Genomic DNA, 23,889 nt, shown 5'->3' on the forward strand with positions numbered 1-23,889 from the left:
CACAAAACATGTCGCCAGAAGGGGGGAAGGAGAAAAGTAGTATCATCCACATAGCAATGATAGGAGAGACCATGTAGAGCCGAGTGACTTGGTGTGTAGAGAGAAGAGGAGAGGGCCTAGAACCGAGCCCTGGCGGACACCAGTATTGAGACATCTCAGGCTCTGCACTCTCCTGGTTGCATCCTACCTGGCAGGCCGCTCCTACCAGGGGATGTGGAGTTGATCAGACTCTGCACCACATACTCTCAATACTGGTGTCCGCCAGGGCTCGGTTCTAGGCCCTCTCCTCTTCTCTCTACACACCAAGTCACTCAGCTCTACATGGTCTCGCTATGTGGGTGATACTACTTTTCTCCTTCCCCCCTTCTGGCAACATGTATCTCTGCGTGCCTGGAAGATATATCAACTTGGAGAGGACAAGCTCCATCTTGTTGAGCTTGAGGTGGTGGGCCAACATCCAAGTTGACATCCAAGCCCTTCCAGGGAAGGCCTGCCCATTCAAAGACCTCTCCATCACTCCGTCATTCTCTGCAAACATCAAAGCAGTGACTCACAGGTTCATTTTTTTTACCTTTATTTAACTAGGCAAGTCAGTTAAGAACAAATTCTTATGTTCAATGATGGCCTAGGAGCAGTGGGTTAACTGCCTTGTTCAGGGGCAGAACGACAGATTTTTACATTGTCAGCTCGGGGATTTGAACTTGATTCGAACCTTTCGGTTACAAGTCCAACACTCTAACCACTAGGCTACGCTGCCGCTCTCATGCTGTACAACATCCATAGAGTACGACCCTACATTACACAGTAAGCGGTGCAGGTCCTAATCCAGGCACTTGTCCTCTCCTGTCTGGACTACTGCAACCCTCCCTACCTTCAGGCTATGCTCAAACCCTACATCCCAACCAGAGCACTCCGTTCTGCCACATCAGGTCTCTTTGCCCTCCCGTTTAGCCCAGTCCAAGCAATTCCTTGTCCTGGCACCCCAATGGTGGAATCAGCTTCCCCTGAAGCTAGGACAGCAGTCCCTAACAATCTTGTGAAAACATCTGAAACCATACCTCTTCAAACAGTATCTTAAATAATCCATCCTCCTCCTCGCCTCCACACCCCCTCCCCCAGCTACTTTATTGAGGCAAAATGTACTTTCTATGCCAGTGATATGTGGTTGTCCCACCTAGCTATTTTAAGATGAATACACTAACTCTAAGTCGCTCTGGATAAGAGCATCTGCTAAATGACTAAAATGTAAATGTAATCCTAACGAAATCGAAATAGTAAATTAGAGAAGCAGGCAAACTGTTTCATTACGTCATACTTTATAATGACTGGCACCAGAAACATTGAACAATTCTTCACGCTTTTCTGTAAATTTTGAAAAATGTGTATAAATTGGCTTAGGCTACAAAGCGAGTGTTTTTCCTCCAGAATTTGAAACCGCCTTTTTATTTTACATAACAGTCAGTAGCAAGCGTCTCATCAAGACCTCATCACTCTGAATGGTTTCAAAGGGAGATTGTGGTCACTGAATAATTCTCATAAAACACAAAATTGTATTTCAGTATTATTCCGACACAGTATTTCTTATTTATAATAATACATATACAAAATAAAAACTATTATGGTCGTATAGGGACTGTATTATATATATTTTTGAATATAGAGATGTTTATTGTCCTTCCCTGTAAAGAAATGGGTCAGTCGACTCCCTGCCGCGAGATGTTTTTGTACTCTCTGCTACAGAACAGATTCGTGTCGCGCGGGCCTTTAATCGATAGCTTTGCAACAATCTTTCCAAAAGATGGTAGCTCACGGAATTAAAACAATAAAACGAAGAACAAGAACAATTGCCTCCATCCAAACTCGGATAAACTAACATTCAAGTAACTTCCTCATAGTTTGAAAGGTGTAGCCTATTTCTTTTTTCCACTACTATCGCTCTCGAAGGTTTACAAGAGCAAGCTTGCGCCAGTCTGATGAATTCACCAAACCAGGACGAAGATGATGTGCCCGTTAAAGACCCGGTAAAATACGGAGAGTTGGTCATATTGGGGTGAGTAACGGTAGGCTATACGGATAAATTGTAGTTCATATCACTGGATCGATGCTGAGCTAATAGTCGTAGTAGGGCAATTAGGCTACCAGTCTACTATGTTAGCCTACTACGAAAAAATGGAAAGGATGACGTGTGAGGCAGTTGAGTTCGGTTGGTTTTGTTCTACACAGAAAAACGTTATCATTTACTGTGCTGTACATAAAATGTTAACTTATTGTTATTTTGTAACATATTTACCCCACACATTGTGGGAGAATTATTGTGACGTTTCAGGAGAACGAGCGCTAAGGACACGTTACAGTAACTTTGTAACACTTTAGGACAGATTTGATACACTGGTGGTTACATCAACAACATATTGTTACTTTGTAACTAATCCACACTTTCGCCCAAAGGCGCTGACCGCAATAGCCTGGGGACGTGGTTACTATGTAACAGCGCCTGAAGATAATTGTTATAATAAGTTATAATAAGCAGTCTACTAACGTTACATTTCATCATCATAAGCCCATACTGAAATGAGTAAGGAGGATGTAGCCTTTTTTCTTCAATGGATGTCTGAGTGGGTGTAAAATCAGCACTCGATTGCTCAGGCTGAAAATCTCTGATGTCATACTATTCTGGATCTGTGAAGATCGCAGAATGTGGGACACTGGATGAAACCAAACCAACCGATAAAACTCAGCCTAACATATGCCACCACCATTGATGTGTGTATATATATATAGCTCACTTTCGTGTTTCACATAGGGGAATTAAATCAACAGACACACATTGGCCTATTGGAGCATTCACAAATGGCTCCTGCATGTAGGCTGAAAACATATTATCCCAACACATACCAGACAGGATGTGCATAAGAGAGAGACAGACATTCAGCGTTTCCACCTCTGCCCAGTCTATAGTCCAGAGGATCAGTGGGTTAACTACTCTCTTATGCGCTCTCTTATACCCACACTTCCGTCCTGCTTCCTGTATACACGCCTGTGATGTGGTGACCCCATAATGCCCCTCTCTTCCCCTCTGCAGCCATCCTGGACTAGACCATTGCCCAATCCAAAATCAACCCCTAGCCCTGACCCTGGCACAGATCTGAAAGGATTGGATAGGTATGAACTAGAGGTTGACCGATTTTGATTTTTCAACGCCGATACCGATTATTGGAGGACCCAAAAAAAAAGCCGATGCCGATTAATCGGCCGATTTATATACAAAAATGTATTTGTAATAATGACAATTACAACAATACTGAATGAACACTTATTTTAACTTAATATAATTCATCAGTAAAATCAATTTAGCCTCAAATAAATAATGAAATATGTTCAATTTGGTTTAAATAATGCAAAAACAAAGTGTTGGAGAAGAAAGTAAAAGTGCAATATGTGCCATGTAAGAAAGCTAACGTTTAAGTTCCTTGCTCAGAACATGAGAACATATGAAAGCTGGTGGTTCCTTTTAACATGAGTCTTCAATATTCCCAGGTAAGAAGTTTTAGGTTGTAGTTATTATAGGAATTATAGGACTATTTCTCTCTATACGATTTGTATTTCATATACCTTTGACTATTGGATGTTCTTATAGGCACTTTAGTATTGCCAGTGTAACAGTATAGCTTCCGTCCCTCACCTCGCTCCTACCTGGGCTCGAACCAGGAACACATCGACAACAGCCACCCTCGAAGCAGCGTTACCCATGCAGAGCAAGGGGAACAATTACTCCCAAGTCTCAGAGCGAGTGACGTTTGAAACGCTAGTAGCGCGCACCCCGCTACATAGCTAGCCATCTCACATCGGTTACACCAGCCTAATCTCGGGAGTTGATAGGCTTGAAGTCATAAACAGCGAAGAGCTGCTGGCAAAACACACGAAAGTGCTGTTTGAATGAATGCTTACGAGCCTGCTGGTGCCTACCACCGCTCAGTCAGACTGCTCTATCAAATATCAAATCATAGACTTAATTATAATATAATAAACACACAGAAATACGAGCCTTGGGTCATTAATATGGTCGAATCCGGAAACTATCATCTCGAAATCAAAACGTTTATTCTTTCAGTGAAATACGGAACCCTTCCGTATTTTATCTAACGGGTGGCATCCCTAAGTTTATATATTCCTGTTACATTGCACAACCTTCAATGTTATGTCATAATTACGTAAAATTCTGGCAAATTAGTTCGCAACGAGCCAGGTGGCCCAAACTGTTGCATATACCCTGACTCTGCGTGCAATGAACGCAAGAGAAGTGACACAATTTCACCTGGTTAATATTGCCTGCTAACCTGGATTTCTTTTAGCTAAATATGCAGGTTTAAAATATATACTTCTGTGTATTGATTTTAAGAAAGGCATTGATGTTTATGGTTAGGTACAGTCGTGCAACGATTGTGCTTTTTTCGCAAATGCGCTTTTGTTAAATCATCCCCCATTTGGCAAAGTTGGCTGTCTTTGTTAGGAAGAAATAGTATTCACACAGTTCGCAACGAGCCAGGCGGCCCAAACTGCTGCATATACCCTGACTCTGTTGCAGAGGTGACACATTTTCCCTAGTTAAAATAAATTAATGTTAGCAGGCAATATTAACTAAATATGCAGGTTTAAAATATATACTTGTGTATTGATTTTAAGAAAGACATTGATGTTTATGGTTAGGTACACGTTGGAGCAACGACAGTCCTTTTTCACAAATGCGCACTGCATTGATTATATGCAACGCAGGACAGGCTAGATAAACTAATAATATCATCAACCATGTGTAGTTAACTAGTGATTATGATTGATTGATAGTTTTTTTATAAGATAAGTTTAATGCTAGCTAGCAACTTACCTTGGCTTCTTACTGCATTTGCGTAACAGGCAGGCTCCTCGTGGAGTGCAATGTAAAGCAGGTGGTTAGAGCGTTGGACTAGTTAACCGTAAGGTTGCAAGATTGAATCCCCAAGCTGACATGGTAAAAATCTGTCGTTCTGCACCTGAACAAGGCAGTTAACCCACTGTTCCTAGGCCGTCATTGAAAATAAGAATGTGTTCTTAACTGACTTGCCTAGTTAAATAAAGGTGTAAAAATTTTTTTTATAATCGTCCAAATCGGCGCCCAAAAATACCTATTTACGATTGTTATGAAACCTTGAAATCGGCCCTAATTAATCGGCCATTCCGATTAATCGGTCGACCTCTAGTATGAGCAGTATGGTTAATACAGCTCACTCTCCGTGGGGTGGCAGAAAGCGGATGTTTCCGTTTCTCAGGGATACATTATTTTCAACCTAACTTCCGTTTCCCTTGAAAAATGAGTGTGGGGACTCCATTCAGGCGTCTCTTTACGCCTGCTACGTTAGGTTAATATATCTAGCCTACCACTTGTCTTCTGATAGGCCAGGGTGGAACTTCTGGCATATTGCATGTACCTCTCCAATGCTCTCAGACCTACACAGATAACACAACATAAGGGTAGGGGCTGATACAGTCTTGTGTTAACCTGTTGAGGACAGACGTTCCGCCAGCAGAACCCCGTTCCGCCTGCGGAACCCCTAGCCAACAGCCAATGGCATCGCACGGCGCGAAATACAAAACCAACTAAAATACCACAATTCAATTTTCGCAAACAATCAACTATTTTACACCATTTTAAAGATAAGACTCTCGTTAATCTAACCACATTGTCCGATTTCAAAAAGGCTTTAAAGCGAAAGCAAAACATTAGATTATGTTAGGAGAGTACATAGACACAAATAATCAGACACCCATTTTTCAAGCTAGCATATATGTCACATAAACCCAAACCACAGCTAAATGCAGCACTAACCTTTGATGATCTTCATCAGATGACACTCCTAGGACATTATGTTATACAATACATGCATGTTTTGTTCAATCAAGTTCATATTTATATCAAAAAACAGCTTTTTACATTAGCATGTGATGTTCAGAACTAGCATACCCACCGCATACTTCCGGTGAATTTACTAAATTACTCACGATAAACGTTCACAAAATACATAACAATTATTTTAAGAATTATAGATACAGAACTCCTTTATGCAATCACGGTGTCAGATTTTAAAATAGCTTTTCGGCGAAAGCACATTTTGCAATATTCTGAGTACATAGCTCGGCCATCACGGCTAGCTATTTTGACACCCACCAAGTTTGGGACAACCTAAACTCAGAATTACTATTAGAAAAATTGGATTACCTTTGCTGTTCTTCGTCAGAATGCACTCCCAGGACTTCTACTTCAACAACAAATGTTGTTTTGGTTCCAAATAATCCATAGTTATATTCAAATAGCTCCGTTTTGTTCGTGCGTTCAGGTCACTATCCGAAGGGTGACGCGCGAGCGCATTTTGTGACAAAAAATGTCAAAATATTCCATTACCGTACTTAGAAGCATGTCAAACGCTGTGTAAAATAAATTTTTATGCTATTTTTCTCGTAAAATAGCAATAATATTCCAACCGGGCAACGTTGTATTCATTCAAAGGCTGAAAGAAAAAAATGGAGTAGTCTCGTGACTGCGCATCTCCAGTGTCACTGTCCCCAGGCTGACCACTCACACATTTTCCTGCTGTTCTTCGCCCAGAGACAGCAGACACCCCATTTCACTTTCTGGCGGCTTTAGAGAGCCAATGGAAGCCTTAGAAAATGTCACGTTACAGCACAGATTCTGTATTTTCGATAGAGATGCAATAGAAGGACAACAAATTGTCAGACAGGGCACTTCCTGTATGGAATCTTCTCAGGTTTTGGCCTGCCATATGAGTTCTGTTATACTCACAGACACCATTCAAACAGTTACTATGCATACTAATTATATGCATATTCTAGTTCCTGGGCAGGAGTAGTAACCAGATTAAATGGGGTACGTTTTTTATCCGGCCGTGAAAATACTGCCACCTATCCCAAAGAAGTTAACTAACGCTCCCGGCTGTAACCACATTATGCTTTCCCCCTCCAGAGACCGGGGTTCAATCCTTGCATCCTCCCTTCTCACACTGGACTGTCTTCCCCTCTCGTTTCAGTACTGTCTCAAAAAAGTGCAAAAAATATGTAAGGAGATGGTAGTTCCACTCATTTGAAAATAAAATAAACTGACAGACTACTAGCTCTAGTAATTGTAGATTGTCTAGTAATTATAGATAGGTGTTAGTGGTATGGTCAAATCTCCACCTAGCCCCCGTGACAATGCTATCCATACATATGCTGCTGACCATCATGGGCACTTGAATAATGATTAACTGGATGTAGCTAAAAGACAGACAGTGACAGAGAGAAAATAGCCATGGCTGACACAAGGTACTCAGTCTTCTGCAGAAATGCTATCGGAATATTCCTCTCTTTTGTAGTGAGAATAGGCCTGTAATTACACTGTAATGATTTAGTGAGAGGGAAAGGGGATACCTAGTCAGTTGCAAAACTGAATGCATTCAAACCGAAATGTGTCTTATGCATTTAACCCAACCTCTCTGAATCAGAGAGGTGGGAGGGGCTGTCTTAATCGACATCCACGTCATCGCCGTCCAAGGAGCAGTTGTTGTTGGGGTTTAACTACCTTGTTCAATGGCAGAACGGCAGATTTTTCCACCTTGCTGGCTCGGGGATTTGATCCAGCGACCGTTTGGTTACTGACCCAACACTCTTACAATATTCATCACACACCCCAGACCCAATGATGTTCTATGAAATGCTGAATGTTCTTCTCTATTCTCTATATTGGATAACTAGCTGCAGTTTAATCTTGAGAGAACCCTCTCCTCGTCGCTATCAGACATCATGTGTACATTTTCACTAGCCTAGGTGCGTCCGTTTCTCTCTCAAGCTGATAACAGAGAGACTCATCCATGCTTTTATTACAACCACGCTTGACTACTGTAATGCTCTCCTGTCTGGTATATTCAAGAAAGCCATTGGTAAACTGCAAAACATACAGAATGCAACAGCACGGGTACTGACCAAGACCAGATGGAGATCACACATTACACTGGTTTTAAGCTGTTTAGTAGTACGGTCTCGAGTCCGGTCTCAAGACCACATATTGAGTGTCTCTGTTTTGTCTCAGTGTCGACAAGATGGCTCCGGAGAACAAGGCTGACGTTTTACGTATTCCTAACCAATTGTGTTTTTTTGTTTGTTTCTTTGCAACTTATCTTTTTAACTTATTTTGTACATAATGTTGCTGCTAACGTCTCTTATGACTGAAAATAACTTCTGGACATCAGAACTGCGATTACTCACCACAGACTGTCAGAATCCTCTTTTTCACTCCTACTAGCCGGGGACTTTAATGCAGGGAAACATAAATCCGTCTTACCAAATTTTTAGCAGCATGTTAAATGTGCAACCAGAGGGAAAAAACTCTGGACCACCTTTACTTCACACACAGAGATGCATACAAAGCTCTCCATTGCCCTCCATTTGGCAAATCTGACCATAATTCCATCCTCCTGATTCCTGCTTACAAGAAAAAATTAAAGCAGGAAGCACCAATCACTTGATCAATAAAAAAAGTGGTCAGATGAAGCAGATGCTAAGCTACAGGACTGTTTTGCTAGCACAGACTGGAATATGTTCCGGGATTCCTTCGATGGCATTGAGGAGTACACCACATCAGTCATTGGCTTCATCAATAAGTGTATCGACGACGTTGTCCCCACAGTGACCGTATGTACATACCCCAACCAGAAGCCATGGATTACAGGCAACATCCGCACTGAGCTAAAGGCTAGAGCTGCCAGGGGCTCTAACCCGGAAGTGTATAAGAAATTCTGCTATGCCCTCCGACGAACCATCAAACAGGAAAAGCGTCAATACAGGACTAAGATAGAATCGTACTACACCGGCTCCGATGCTCGTCAGATGTGGCAGGGCTTGCAAACCATTACAGACTACAAAGGGAAGCACAGCCGAGAGCTGCTCAGTGACACGAGCCTACCAGACGAGCTAAACTACTTCTATGCTCGCTTCGAGTCAAATACCACTGAAACAAGCATGAGAGCACCAGCTGTTCCGGACGACTGTGTGATCACGCTCTCCGCAGCCGATGTGAGTTAGACCTTTAAACAGGTCAACATTCACAACGCCACAGGGCCAGATGGATTACCAAGGCGTGTACTGCGAGCATGCGCTGACCTACTGGCAAGTGTCTTCACTGACATTTTCAACCTCTCCCTGTCTGAGTCTGTTATACCAACATGTTTTAAGCAGACCACCATAGTCTCTGTGTCCAAGAACACTAAGGTAACCTGTCTAAATGACGACCGACCCATAGCACTCATGTCAGTAGCCACGAAGTGCTTTGAAAGGCTGGTAATGGCTCATATCAACACCATTATCCCAGAAACCCTAGACCCACTCCAATTTGCATACCGCCCTAACAGATCCACAGATGATGAAATCTCTATTGCACTCCACACTGCCCTTTCCCACCTGGACAAAAGGAACATCTATGTGACGATGCTATTCATTGACTACAGCTCAGCGTTCAACACCAGAGTGCCCTCAAAGCTCGTCAATAAGCTAAGAACCCTGGGACTAAACACCTCCCTCTGCAACTGGATCCTGAACTTCCTGACGGGCCACCCCCAGGGGGTAAGGGTAGGTAACAACACATCTGCCACGCTGATCCTCAACACAGGGGCCCCTCAGGGGTGCGTGATCAGTCCCCTCCTGTACTCCCTGTTCACTCATGACTGCATGGCCAGGTACGACTCCAACACCATCATTAAGTTTGCCGATGACACAACAGCGGTAGGCCTGATCCCTGACAACAACGAGACAGCCTATAGGGAGGAGGTCAAAGACCTGGCCGTGTGGTGCCAGGACAACAACCTCACCCTCAACAAGACAAAGGAGATGATTGTGGAATACAGGAAAAAGAGGACAGAGCACGCCCCCATTTTCATCGACGGTGCTGTAGTGGAGCAGGTTCAACTTCCTTGGTGTCCACATCACCAACAAACTAACATGGTCCAAGCACACCAAGACAGTCGTGAAGAGGGCATGACAAAACCTATTCCCTCTCAGGAGACTGAAAAGATTTGGCATGGGTCCTCAGATCCTGTAAAGGTTCTACAGCTGCACCATCGAGAGCATCTTGACTGGTTGCATCAATGCCTGGTATGGCAACTGCTCGGCCTCCGACCACAAGGCACTACAGAGGGTAGTGCGTACGGCCCAGAGCATCACTGGGGCTTCCTGCCTGCCATCCAGGACCTCTTCCTGCCATCCAGGACCTCTATACCAGGCGGTGTCAGAGAAAGGCCCTAAAAATGATCAAGGACTCAAGCCACCCTAGTCATAGACTGTTCTCTCTGCTACTGCATGGCAAGCGGTACCGGAGTGCCAAGTCTAGGTCCAAGAGGCTTCTAAACTGCTTCTACCCCCAAGCCATAAGACTCCTGAACATCTAATCAAATGGCCACCCAGACTATTTGCATTGCCCCCTCCCCCCTCTTTTACACCGCTGGTACTCTCTGTTGTTATCATCTATGCATAGTCACTTTAATAACTCTACCTACATGTACATATTACCTCAACTAACCGGTGCCCCCGCACATTGACTCTGTACCGGTACCCCCCTGTATATAGTCTTGCTATTGTTTTATTGCTGCTCTTTAATTACTTGTTGCTTTTATTTCTTATTCATATTTTTTTTTAACTGCATTGTTGGTTAGGGACTCGTAAGTAAGCATTTCACTGTATGGTCTACACCTCGGCGCATGTGGCTAATAAAATTAGATATGACTTGAATACATTTGTACTAATTTCTTCCCGAGACCAGCAGAGTAAAAAAACTCTATCAGCTTCCATTCCGTTAGCACATAAAACCGCTTCGCCAGGCCAAATATATACACTCCTTTCTTGAAACATTAATACAGTCTCTTAACAGCCTTAATATCTATTATAGACATGTTTGCTCAGTGGCGAACCTAATAGGCCTTCAGTGTGTGACAGGTTGGTGATTCTGAAAGGACAGCAACCGTAATACCAGCGCACTCATATAGGAGAGTGCACTTTTTGTAAAACTTTTTTTTCAATGGGCATTGTGTATACTCACTTCGTAACCCCTACTGATGCGTAACAAAGTAGTGTAGTGGAGGTATACGACTTATCAAGTATGTAGTACAGTAGAGAAGTCATGCCCAACGTAGTCTACACAATCGCAAAGCACGTGAAATATATTCACATGCGTGCCGCACACAGCCTAGTTTCAGCAGAATATCATCTGCATGCAGCAGGAAAGTGCAGCGCTCAACTGGTTTTGGCATGGATGGCTCACAGAAGAATGACATCAGTAGCTGGTGGGGTCGGAAAGACGTTTACAATTTAAGATATCTACCAGTAAATGTTAACTAAGGCAACAATGAGTATGCAAACCAGGTATTTCAAAAGTTTAGTCCAAAGTGTTGGTTAGTAGGCTATTTGTGATGTGCAGTTGTCATCATGCACTGTTTGCATCAGGGGCGTAGACATGGATGGGCCTGGGTGGACAGAGGCCCATCCACTGGGGAGCCAGGCCCTAACAGGCCCACCAAATCAGATTGATGTGTGTAACTGACAATTAACCTGTAAGTCTATGTCGTTGTTTTTGTTTGAATTGTTTACGTGTTCGCTATGCGGGGGAAATGATAAGACAAGCGGAACTGTCACGTCCTGACCAGTAAAGGGGTTATTTGTTATTATAGTTTGGTCAGGACGTGGCAGGGGGTATTTGTTTTATATGGTTTTGAGTGTGTGTTTATGTAGAGGGGCGTTTTATTTATGTTTCCGGGGTTTTTGGTTTAGTTCTATGTTGTACAGTTCTATGTCTGTTTCTAGGGTGTTTATTTCTGTGTTTAGTATTTGGGATTGGGGCCTTCAATTGGAGGCAGCTGGTTATCATTGCCTCTGATTGAAGGTCCTATAATTAGGAGTTTGTTTGTTGTGTGTTTAATGAAAATGAGCATTCACATACCCGCTGCGCCTTGGTCCATCCATTACGACGACTGTGACAGGAACTACGTAGCTAATAACTGTTATAGCGGGGATCATTATTGTAGCAACACACCTTTGGAGGGAAGGCAATCCCGCGCTGTGTTAGCTAAGTTTTCATGTCATCGGGTGTAGTTCGTAAAGGTTGAAGTGTGTGTTAGGATGGTAACGCTATAATAATTAAGGATGAAGTGTGAATTCATGCCAGGAATAATAAGTGTGAAGTTTGATTTCCTCCCTTCTGTAATAAGCAGCCAATGAGGTATTTTTCCTTTATTCGTGTGTTCAATCTGATACTGTTATAGCTCCGGCTAAACTGTTTATGTATGCAATTACTTCCGAGTTATACCAAGCTAATAAGTCACTCGTAAGATAAGAAGGTTGTAAGAGTGTGCTTAACTGTATTTTCATTTACTTTATAGTTCTCACGGAAGGTGATAATTCTGACTAAACTACAGAATAAAGCCGGCAGTTATAATCAAGGAACGGTTGTGTCGTGGTTACTGGAGGGAGCAACAATGTGTTTTAAGCATTGTTGTGGACTTAGACCATCGAATTTTTGCATTAAAAAAAATTATCTGGAAAAACTCATATTAAAACATTGGAAAATATAGGATTTTCACACAGGGTGCCTTTCCTTCGCTGGGCGGGCCATTTGGGAACTTTTTGGCAAAATCTGAGTATACCCACTTCTCCAGCCTGGCGTTGTGCCAGTAACCGAAAGGTTACTAAATGACAAGGTAAAAAATCTGTCATTCTGCCCCTGAGCAAGGCAGTTAACCCACTGTTCTCCGGGTGCCAACGACGTGGCTGTCGATTAAGGCAGCCCCTTGCACCTCTGATTCAGAGGGGTTGGGTTAAATGCGAAAGACACATTGCACTTGAATGCATTCAGTTGTACAACTGACTAGGTGTCCCCCTTTCCCTACACCACTGCATAGGGCCAATGGAAAGACAGCAGTAACATACAGCATGATGTTAAAGGATAAGCGGTCCATAAACTCGGACATAATAAGCCACTAGGTGCCAATCATAAGAATACAAAAACAACCATTGAGCATTTCCCAATCGAAATGTACAACTATTACTTCCCATTGCAAAAAAAAGTAACCGGTGACCTAAAGTTTAAAGTGGAAGTGACAGCGTTTTAACTACTTTGCAGAAATGGAACAAACAGACAATCATATCAGTCAAAAATATACAATTCCCAGTTTATGCTACAAAACCAACTTTATAAGAGGTTTTAAAAATAGGTTATATTAGACTCAACGTTCCATGACGTACACTAAGCATTGTTGGCAGAATAGATGGATGCAGTTCAATGCATGATTAATATAATTCACCAATACATTTCTTGGTTGTCCCAAAAATATTGCTATGAGGTTGTAAATCACAGCTGGTACATTGTTTGCTGCCTCCATTCGGGTTGCACTTACTCAATATTCTGGACAAAAACGGACGAATGTAACTAAGGCTGGGAATGTCAATATAATCAAACTAGCAAGGGGCAATGATCATAAGTCAGTCATAACGTTGCTAATAGGCTAGGGTATCTATTTATGTAGCAAGATAAAAACATAGAGCCTAACATTAGCTAGCTGTTAGGAGGATGTCATGCCATTGGAGGAGTGGGTTAGTGACTTACTTTTTCCCCTCATATCGTTTTTCGGTAGCTATACACAGCTAGAGATGCAGGTGTCATTTGGTTAGCTAGTGAGAACTTAAATGATTGTTATCCAGTTAGCCAGAGTGAATTTGGAAATGCAAAAGATATGCTATCTACTCCAATTCAGAGCACTCTCATCGGAGCGTGCCAGTGCGCAGAACAACTGATGAATTTACAAATGTGCAACACCCGCTGAATGTGGCCGGTGTAAACGTAGACAAAAAAAAGTAATACTGAGTCAGGAATGCTCTAGAAAACATGTTAACAGGCTAACCAGCTCTGCTACGGCGAGTAAAGTAAGGTGTTCTCTCATTTGTGTCTGGAAGTAGCTAGCTAGCTAGCAAGCTAGCCAACTTTAGCCAGTTTGCATGCTTGTCCCAGTCAAGCACCCAAGCTTTGGCAGGCAAGCTGCAGAAGAAGTTTCAAAATGTAAGAGGACTCTCGTGGTGTTTACATATTTGCAGAAATTAATTCAGGTGGCTTTTGGCGAATGCATTCTAATGATCTAAAGTTGTGTTGCAACTTCCTGTAAAGACCAGTTCAAAGTGAATGATGGCAGGCCCATGCGGCAAATGGCTTGTTTGTATAAAGGCCTACTGTTGCTATGATTGGCAACAGCGCACCAGTCTGTGTAGACTCCGGTCCTGGACAAGACAGATGATTTTATTCTGATTTATTTACTGCAGTGTCTATTAATTGTCCAAACGCATGGACGCTTTCCCACTATATATTGTTAAAGAATTTTAACAAACATTCTAAGAATTTATGAAATTGGGAAAATGACCATATCTAAGTGGTCGCTTGTCAGAAAATGTTTTTAAGAAGTGCCATATTCTTCCTGGAGGTGTATATGAACAGATTTTAATAAGATGTCATGTTGCTAAAATGCTGTCAGATGACTAAGCGCACTGCAATAATAAAACACAGTTCCACTCACCAGGTGATGATCATTTGAAACGTAACTTCTTGTTGAACGTTGTTCTTGAAAATTAAGAAGCTAAAAAATTAGCAGCAACTTAATCTTTGATAACACCTGCTGCAGCCGCTGCAAACTAGCTGACAACAAAAGCTAGCTAGCTAGACTGTTGGAAAACTACTGCTCGCTTTTGCCGTCGTGACCTGTTGGCCTTCAAGAATTCAGAAGTTTCCATAGGTTTTTGTTAACGGTTCCACCCATTCAGTCAAAATGTAATTGGTTGATTCTAATGTCACGCCAAAATTTTGCCCTAATACAGTTGAATGGCAGATGGCTTTATCTAGCTTATGATGGCCTAGCCAATGGCTGACTTAGATATCTAAACCCAGCAAAAAAAGAAACGGCCCTTTTTCAGGACCCTATCTTTCAAAGATAATTCATAAAAATCCAAATAACTTCACAGATCTTCATTGTAAAGGTTTTAAACACTGTTTCCCATGATTGTTCAATGAACCATGAACAGTTAACCTCTCTAGGGCAGGTGGCACCAAATCGTCCCACCTACATAACAGCCAGTTGAATCCTGTGGCGCGATTTTCAAATACCTTAGAAATGCTATTACTTCAATTTCTCAAACATATGACTATTTTACAGCTATTTAAAGACAAGACTCTCGTTAATCTAACCACACTGTCCGATTTCAAAAAGGCTTTACAACAAAAGCAAAACAATAGATTATGTCAGCAGAGTACCCAGCCAGAAATAATTAGACACCCATTTTTCAAGCTAGCATATAATGTCACAAAAACCCAGAAGACAGCTAAATGCAGCACTAACCTTTGATGATCTTCATCAGATGACACACCTAGGACATTATGTTATACAATACATGCATGTTTTGTTCAATCAAGTTCATATTTATATCAAAAACCAGCTTTTTACATTAGCATGTGACGTTCAGAACTAGCATACCCCCCGCAAACTTCCGATGAATTTACTAACAATTTACTAAATTACTCACGATAAACGTTCACAAAAAGCATAACAATTATTTTAAGAATTATAGATACAGAACTCCTCTATGCACTCGATATGTCCGATTTTAAAATAGCTTTTCGGTGAAAGCACATTTTGCAATATTCTAAGTAGATAGCCCGGCATCACAGGGCTAGCTATTTAGACACCCACCAAGTTTAGCCTTCACCAAACTCAGATTTACTATTAGAAAAGTTTGATTACCTTTCCTGTTCTTCGTCAGAATGCACTCCCAGGACTTCTACTTCAATAACAAATGTAGGTTTGGTCCAAAATAATCCATAGTTATGTTCCAACAGCGACGTTTTGTTCGTGCGTTCAAGACACTATCCCAATGGTAAATAAGGGTCACGCGCGCGGCGCATTTCGTGACAAAAGATTTCTAAATATTTCATTACCGTACTTCGAAGCATGTCAACCGCTGTTTAAAATCAATTTTTATGCCATTTTTCTCGTAAAAAAGCGATAATATTCCGACCGGGAATCTGCAATTAGGTAAACAGCCGAAAGAAAATACAGCACGGGGTCGAGTCGGGCATGCGCCTAATTCCTTTGTCCTCTTATCGGCCACTTGGCAAAGGCGATTATGTGTTTCAGCCTGGGGCTGCCTCGTCATCGTTCAGCCTTTTCCCGGGCTCTGAGAGCCTATGGAAGCCGTAGGAAGTGTCACGTTACAGCTAAGATCCCCACTCTTCAATAAACAGAGACAAGAAGAACGACTCCTTGTCAGACAGGCCACTTCCTGCATGAAACCTTCTCAGGTTTTTGCCTGCCATATTTGCCTGCCAATTATATGCATATTCTAGTTACTGGGCAGGAGTAGTAACCAGATTAAATTGGGTACGTTTTTTATCCAGCCGTGTAAATACTTCCCCCTAGCCCTAACAGGTTAATGAACATGCACCTGTGGAACGGCCATTAAGACACTAACAGCTTACAGACTGTAGGCAGTTAAGCTCACAGTTATGAAAACTCAGGACACTAAAGAGACCTTTCTACTGACTCTGAAAAACACAAAAAGAAAGATGCCCCGGGTCCCTGCTCATCTGCGTGAATGTGCCTTAGGCATGCTGCAAGGAGGCATGAGGACTGCAGATGTGGCCAGGACAATAAATTGCAATGTCCGTACTATGAGATGCCAAAGACAGCGCCACAGGGAGACAGGACGGACGCTGATCGTCCTTGCAGTGGCAGACCACGTGTAACAACACCTGCACAGGATCGGTACATCCAAACATCACACCTGCGGGACAGGTACAGGATGGCAACAACAACTGTCCGAGTTATACCAGGAATGCACAATAGTCTGAGAGAGGCTGGACTGAGGGCTTGTAGGCCTGTTGTAAGGCAGGTTCTCAACAGACATCACCGGCAACATAGCCGCCTATGGGCACAAACCCACCATCGCTGGACCAGACAGTACAGGCAAAAAGTGCTCTTCACTGACGAGTCGTGGTTTAGATTTGCGTTTATTGTCGAAGGAATGAACGTTACACCGAGGCCTGTACTCTGGAGCGGGATCGATTTGGAGGTGGAGGGTCCGTCATGGTCTGGGGCGGTCACAGCATCATCGGACTGAGCTTGTTGTCATTGCAGGCAATCTCAATGCTGTGCGTTACAGGGAAGACATTCTCCTCCCTCATGTGTTACCCTTCCTGCAGGCTCATCCTGACATGACCCTCCAGCATGACAATGCCACCAGCCATACTGCTCGTTCTGTGCGTGATTTCCTTGAAGACAGGAATGTCAGTGTTTTGCCATGGTCAGCAAAGAGCCCGGATCTCAATCCCATTGAGCACATCTGGGACTTGTTGGATCGGAGGGAGAGGGCTAGGGTCAATTCCCCCAGAAATATCCAGGAATTTGCAGGTGCCTTGGTGGAAGAGTGGGGTAACATCTCAAAGCAGGAACTGGCAAATCTGGTGCAAGTACTTAATGCAGCTGGTGGCCACACTGACTGTTACTTTTGATTTTGATGACCCCCCCCCCCCCCCCCCTTTGTTCAGGGATACATTATTCAATTTCTGTTTGTCACGTCTCTGTGGAACTTGTTCAGTTTATGTCTGTTGTTGAATCTTATGTTCATACAAATATTTACACATGTTAAGTTTGTTGAAAATAATCGCTGTTGACAGTGAGAGGATGTTTCTTTTTTTGCTGAGTTTAGATTTATCTCCACAGAGACCAGCAAAGAAAAGTACTGATTGGACCTTTTTTTTCTGTTCCTTTTTTTCTCTTTCTCTTTAGTGTTAACCCCCGAGATTAAATCAGAACATCTTTGAAAATAACATAATTATTACCGTTATTATATTATTATAATCATTATTTCTTTAAATCCTTAGACCTTCTCTGAAGGCGTAGAAGGTCCATTGTTTACCACTGTGTTTGGGTTAGTAATAATTTGAAGAGCGGCTCTATTTTCCTTCAGCATGCCCTTTTGCACTATTTTGAATGTCTAAAGAATCTATATGTTGTTCTGAAATACTTGACATTTTCAACTCTTATGGTGCTGATTTGACAAAATTACAATCATGGTCTTGAATTGGACTCACATTTTTCTGGTCTGTCTTGACTCGGCCTCGAACCCCTTGTCCCCGTCCCAGTCCCAGTCTGGTTTTAAGGTCTCTGCACTGGCTGCCAATGAGTTTTAGAATTCATTTAAAGATTATTCTATTGGTTTTTAAATCAATCCATGAATGTGCACCCCAATAAATGTCAGACATGCTATTAGGTTATGTACCCAATAGGTCCCTCCAGGTCCTCTGGCACTGGCCTTTTAACTATCCCATAGCCTAGGACCAAGAGGCATGGAGAGGCAGCCTTTAGTTATTATGCCCCCAGGCTCTGGAATTACCTGCCTGAGAAGCAGAGGGGGGCTGAAACTGTGGACACATTTTCTTAGCTGCTTTTCCTTAGTGTGCTTTTTAGTTGTTCACTTTATCATAGTTTGTTTTTTTATATTATGTTTGCTCTGTAGTAAATATTTCAGCTTTTCTTTTCAGAGTTTTTTTGTTTTTTCCTGTAAACCACATTGCGTTGCATTCCATATTTGAAATGTGCTGAATAAATAAAGATTGATTTGATTATATCCTGCTGTGATGGCATGATTTGCCAGGTCCACCTTAAGGATAACATGCTCTGCAGTCTCTGCCTGTCTATCTCAGTGCAGGGCATGTGAGGTGATGTGATGTCTGTTCTGCAGTGAGTCCCTGTCTGTCTGCTATCTCTCCTTCATTAACTTAGTTACACTGGGCTGAGTGGGCTCTGTGTGCTAGCCTGTGTCTTCGCTTTCTCTCTGACACTTAACGGTTTGGGTCTCACTGGCGTCCCTTCTGGATGGTGAAGCATTGCACCTGTTCTACCATTACTGTACCTCAATCTCATCTCGTAAAGTTAGCATTTTCTTCTCATTTAACTTCTCAAAGTATTACCATACAAGACTTTGCTGCTGTCGCTTGCCTTTCTCTCAGCAGAGGGAGTGAATATTTCATATTGCATACGCTGTGCTGCCAAGGTGCATATGCGTGAAGCTGTCGGACCAGAACTGGCCAGGTGAAATGTGTCACATCGCATCTCGACCCTCTCTCACCTTTTTGGCTGCCGTCCAAACACTTAAAAGACACCCTATCCCTTCAGCCCCCAAATTAAGTGGACACTTCTGATGACGTATCATTACATCTGACAAGTTTACACTTGCAGGGCAAGGGGCGAGGGAGGAAGGAATGATTTTTAAATTGACCACCCTTAGCTGGAAATCCGTCACTGGTTCATCCCGCGATGATTGTGTTTTCAGCCACCGGTAGCTTGTGGGTGCTTTATATGCGCTACAGTCAATTATGAGTGCATGTCTACTTATATTAAATATGTCATTATTAATATATGCCAACTGTATGATAGCTAGCAAATTAATTAGCTAACTAACGTTAGCCTGCCTAGCTGGAACTTCTGAAGAAGGAAAATGTTTTATTTCTACAATTTCCAAACAATAACCAAACAAAAACATATTTACTTTTTCGAGACGTGTTTGTGTCGTCATGTGCATTTAGTAGCACCATTTCTAACTTATTTACATTAGTTTTTACTTAAACTAGTATGTTGACTTCTCCATTCATGTTGTTTTTAAGTTTTCACTGACTTTTCTTAGCGGATTTACAATCGTCGCAAATTTAATTATGGGGAGTTTCAGGCCCTGGAGTGAACATTATTGTGCACTCGCAAAGCCGACTAAAAACGAGGACAGAGGGGCTTACGTTGAAAACTCGGCTAATCATTTGGACCGCCGTCCAAGATGGCGACGGGGATTCCCCCAAAGGCATAAGGCGAGGGGCAAGTGGACGAGGGTGTGTCTTTTTAAGTGTTTGGACCGCAGTCTTTCTGTATCACTCTCTTCATGACCTTTGCCCTGCTCTCCTCCTGCCCCCACTTCTCTCCCTCATGCCCACCCCCTTTCTCTCTGCTCTCTCTCCCTGTATTTCTCTGCCCTCTCTTCCTGCTCTGTCTCTTTCTGGTCTATTTCTCCTCTTTCTACCCTCTCTCCCTGCCCTCTTCCTCCTCTCCCTTCTCCCTCAGCTCTGTCCTAATGTGACACAGGGTAATTGTACAGGTAGCAGTGTGTTCCCTTCAGCTTTCCTCTCCTCAGATCTCATGACAGGGCCTGTGTCTATTCCACCCTATTCTAACACTGGGAAATGGAAAGATATTGGTTTGTCTGGTCTGGGCTAACACTGTTGAAGGGAACGATATTGGCTTGTCTGGTCTAACACTGGGAAAGGGAACGATCTTGGCTTTTCTAGTCAGGTCTGGTTTAGAACTTAAATTATTCTAATCGTCCAGGAAGAGCAGCTACAGCTTAGGGACGGAGGGAGAGAGAGCGGGAGAGTTGATTTGGAAGCAGAGTTGATGTCCCCTCACAAAGGGCTTTGTACCCACTGGGCATCATCCGAATAGCCTTTAATAGGTACAATACCGCTGATTAGCTGAAAGCTAAAACCAGCATGCAGCCCTGTCTGTGAACTCCTAGCATGACAGCGCAGCTCCACTCTGTTGCCCAGGAAGCTAGAGACGAGACACAAAAGAGTTTAGGTTTGAACAATCAGCAGAGATGACAGCACCGTTCCACTTAGACTAACGCTTACTCATCCGCTCTTTCTCTTTCCGTCTCTTGCTTGCTTACACACACACACACACACACACACACAGACACACACACACTGAATATAGTTTAATTGGTATTTCAGTGTAAAGAGGGTTCACACAGTAAGCGCACTATTCTAAGCGGCGTGTCAGTGAATTGGGCTCATGTGGTACTTACCAATGGATGAGCAGGCAGTTGTACAAATCATTAGTTGTCTGTGAGGAATGAGTGGTGGGTGTGATAGGCTAGCATAATAAAAGGGATGTTTAATTATGTGGCAGTTGTATGCCTACAGGCATCCAACTGCTAAAACAAAGGGCCTAATGATCAGTATTGATTTGCGATATCAACTGTCTTCAATGATCACATGAGGTGAATGGGATACATGGGGTATTAGCATTGTGTTTGTTTTTGTGTTTGTTTTTGTGTTCTCTGTAGGTACAATGGTTCTCTGCCCAGTGGAGACAGGGGGAGGAGGAAGAGCCGCTTCGCTCTGTACCGGAGGACAAAGGCCAACGGAGTCAAACCCAGCACTGTTCACATCCTCAACACACCGCACGACAGCAAGGTGTGTGTGTGATGTTACCATAGTCTTCCTTTGGTGGGAAATGCTGTCCTCATGGTAACCTACAGTAAGAGTGGACAGGGTAAAATTATTGTTGCTGTGTGTCTGTGTCCGTGTGTGATTGCAGGCAGTCCACAGCAGAGGGCAGCACAGCATCTCCTTCACTCTGTCCCGCAACCAGACAGTGGTGGTGGAGTACTGCCACGACAACGACACTGACATGTTCCAGGTAAACACCACAACAAGGGTTTTATTTAGGCTAAATACCAGAATGATGCCAGCTTATCTAGAGAACCAGGAAGAACAGAAAGAGGTGTTGCTACCACTTTCCCTTTTTGAATAGTCAAAGGACTTGGTTATTGTTTATTGCTTCTGCTATGTGTATACCATGTCCTCCAGAGTTTGAGTATTGGATGCTTAATTTTGACTCGCATGCTGGGTATGCTCTGAACCACCAATGGGCTTGGCACGGGTGTTCGTGAGACACTGAAATACAGAATTAATGAATCAGCCAATCCCACACCAAACCCCTTACTGTACTGAAAGAACCACATCACACATTATAACCGCAGGGGAACGTGATGAAGATTCAGTTCTGAAAAGATGTCTGGTGTTGGCCAGCTGAGAACAGGGACCCAGATACATTCAAAGCATGGAGAGGGGTGTAGAACTATAAATACTTTTTCCCTCACTGTATTTGATCCCCTGCTGATTTTGTACGTTTGCCCACTGACAAAGAAATGATCAGTCTATAATTTTAATGGTAGGTTTATTTGAACAGTGAGAGACAGAATAACAACCAAAAAATCCAGCAAAATGCATGTCAAAAATGTTCTAAATTGATTTGCATTTTAATGAGGGAAATAAGTATTTGACCCCTCTCTCAATTAGAAAGATTTCTGGCTCCCAGGTGTCTTTTATACAGGTAACGAGCTGAGATTAGGAGCACACTCTTGAAGGGCGTGCTCCTAATCTCAGCTTGTTACCTGGATAAAAGACGCCTGTCCACAGAAGCAATCAATCAGATTCCAAACTCTCCACCATGGCCAAGACCAAAGAGCTCTCCAAGGATGTCAGGGACAAGATTGTAGACTTACAGAAGGCTGGAATGGGCTACAAGACCATCGCCAAGCAGCTTGGTGAGAAGGTGACAACAGTTGGTGCGATTATTCGCAAATGGAAGAAACACAAAAGAACTGTCAATCTCCCTCGGCCTGGGGCTCCATGCAAGATCTCACCTCGTGGAGTTGCAATGATCATGAGAACGGTGAGGAATCAGCCCAGAACTATACGGGAGGATCTTGTCAATGATCTCAAGGCAGCTGGGACCATAGTCACCAAGAAAACAATTGGTAACACACAACGCCGTGAAGGACTGAAATCCTGCAGCGCCCGCAAGGTCCCCCTGCTCAAGAAAGCGCATATACATGCCCGTCTGAAGTTTGCCAATGAACATCTGAATGATTCAGAGGACAACTGGGTGAAAGTGTTGTGGTCAGATGAGACCAAAATGTAGCTCTTTGGCATCAACTCAACTCGCCGTGTTTGGAGGAGGAGGAATGCTGCCTATGACCCCAAGAACACCATCCCCACCGTCAAACATGGAGGTGGAAACATTATGCTTTGGGGGTGTTTTTCTGCTAAGGGGACAGGACAACTTCACCGCATCAAAGGGACGATGGACGGTGCCATGTACAAATCTTGGGTGAGAAACTCCTTCCCTCAGCCAGGGCATTGAAAATGAGTCATGGATGGGTATTCCAGCATGACAATGACCCAAAACACACGGCCAAGGCAACAAAGGAGTGGCCTAGCCAGTCTCCAGACCTTAATCCCATAGAAAATCTGTGGAGGGAGCTGAAAGTTCGAGTTGCCAAACGTCAGCCTCGAAACCTTAATGACTTGGAGAAGATATGCAAAGAGGAGTGGGACAAAATCCCTCCTGAGATGTGTGCAAACCTGGTGGCCAACTACAAGAAACGTCTGACCTCTGTGATTGCCAACAAGGGTTTTGCCACCAAGTACTAAGTCATGTTTTGCAGAGGGGTCAAATACTTATTTCCCTCATTAAAATGCAAATCAATTTAGAACATTTTTGACATGCGTTTTTCTGGATTTTTTGGTTGTTATTCTGTCTCTCACTGTTCAAATAAACCTACCATTAAAATTATAGACTGATCATTTCTTTGTCAGTGGGCAAACGTACAAAATCAGCAGGGGATCAAATACTTTTTTCTCTCACAGTACATGTACTTGTATCTTAAGTGTTTTATCACAGGTGGTTAATTTAATATGAGTAACTACACAAAGCTTGAAAATAAATGGTGCTGGACGTTATTGCTATTTTTGTGTGAAAGATAAAGTATTGGTAAGTCATAAGCACAACAGGATCCTTCAAGTCCTGGCCTAATTGACAAGCTAATGAAAAGCTCAAATCATCAATAAAACCAAAGTCATGACTTCACATAAAATATTACTTTTAGCTACTAGTGGAGCTTAAAATTGCTTTCCAATTGAACCCTGTTCTGAACACAAAGATCCCATGTAAT

The 23,889-nt window shown here is 42.9% G+C and overlaps 1 protein-coding gene and 1 long non-coding RNA gene across 2 annotated transcripts in view; both read left to right on the forward strand.

The window, feature by feature from the left end:
* The first annotated feature begins 1,698 nt into the window (after window positions 1-1,698).
* Window positions 1,699-23,889, forward strand: part of LOC115170150 (E3 ubiquitin-protein ligase pellino homolog 2) — a 28,838-nt gene continuing 6,647 nt past the window's right edge. Inside the window, exons 1-3 of the mRNA XM_029726527.1 lie at window positions 1,699-2,050; window positions 21,214-21,343; window positions 21,468-21,569. Coding sequence (XP_029582387.1) covers window positions 1,974-2,050; window positions 21,214-21,343; window positions 21,468-21,569 — 309 coding nt within the window. The 5' untranslated portion in view covers window positions 1,699-1,973. The remainder of the gene's footprint in view (window positions 2,051-21,213; window positions 21,344-21,467; window positions 21,570-23,889) is intronic.
* Window positions 12,019-12,598, forward strand: LOC115170216 (uncharacterized). Its single transcript, XR_003871008.1, has 2 exons — window positions 12,019-12,286; window positions 12,447-12,598. It is a non-coding gene; the product is annotated as an uncharacterized LOC115170216 (long non-coding RNA).

The sequence above is a fragment of the Salmo trutta genome, chromosome 1 (genome assembly GCF_901001165.1).
Source record: "Salmo trutta chromosome 1, fSalTru1.1, whole genome shotgun sequence".
Classification (NCBI taxonomy): domain Eukaryota; kingdom Metazoa; phylum Chordata; class Actinopteri; order Salmoniformes; family Salmonidae; genus Salmo; species Salmo trutta.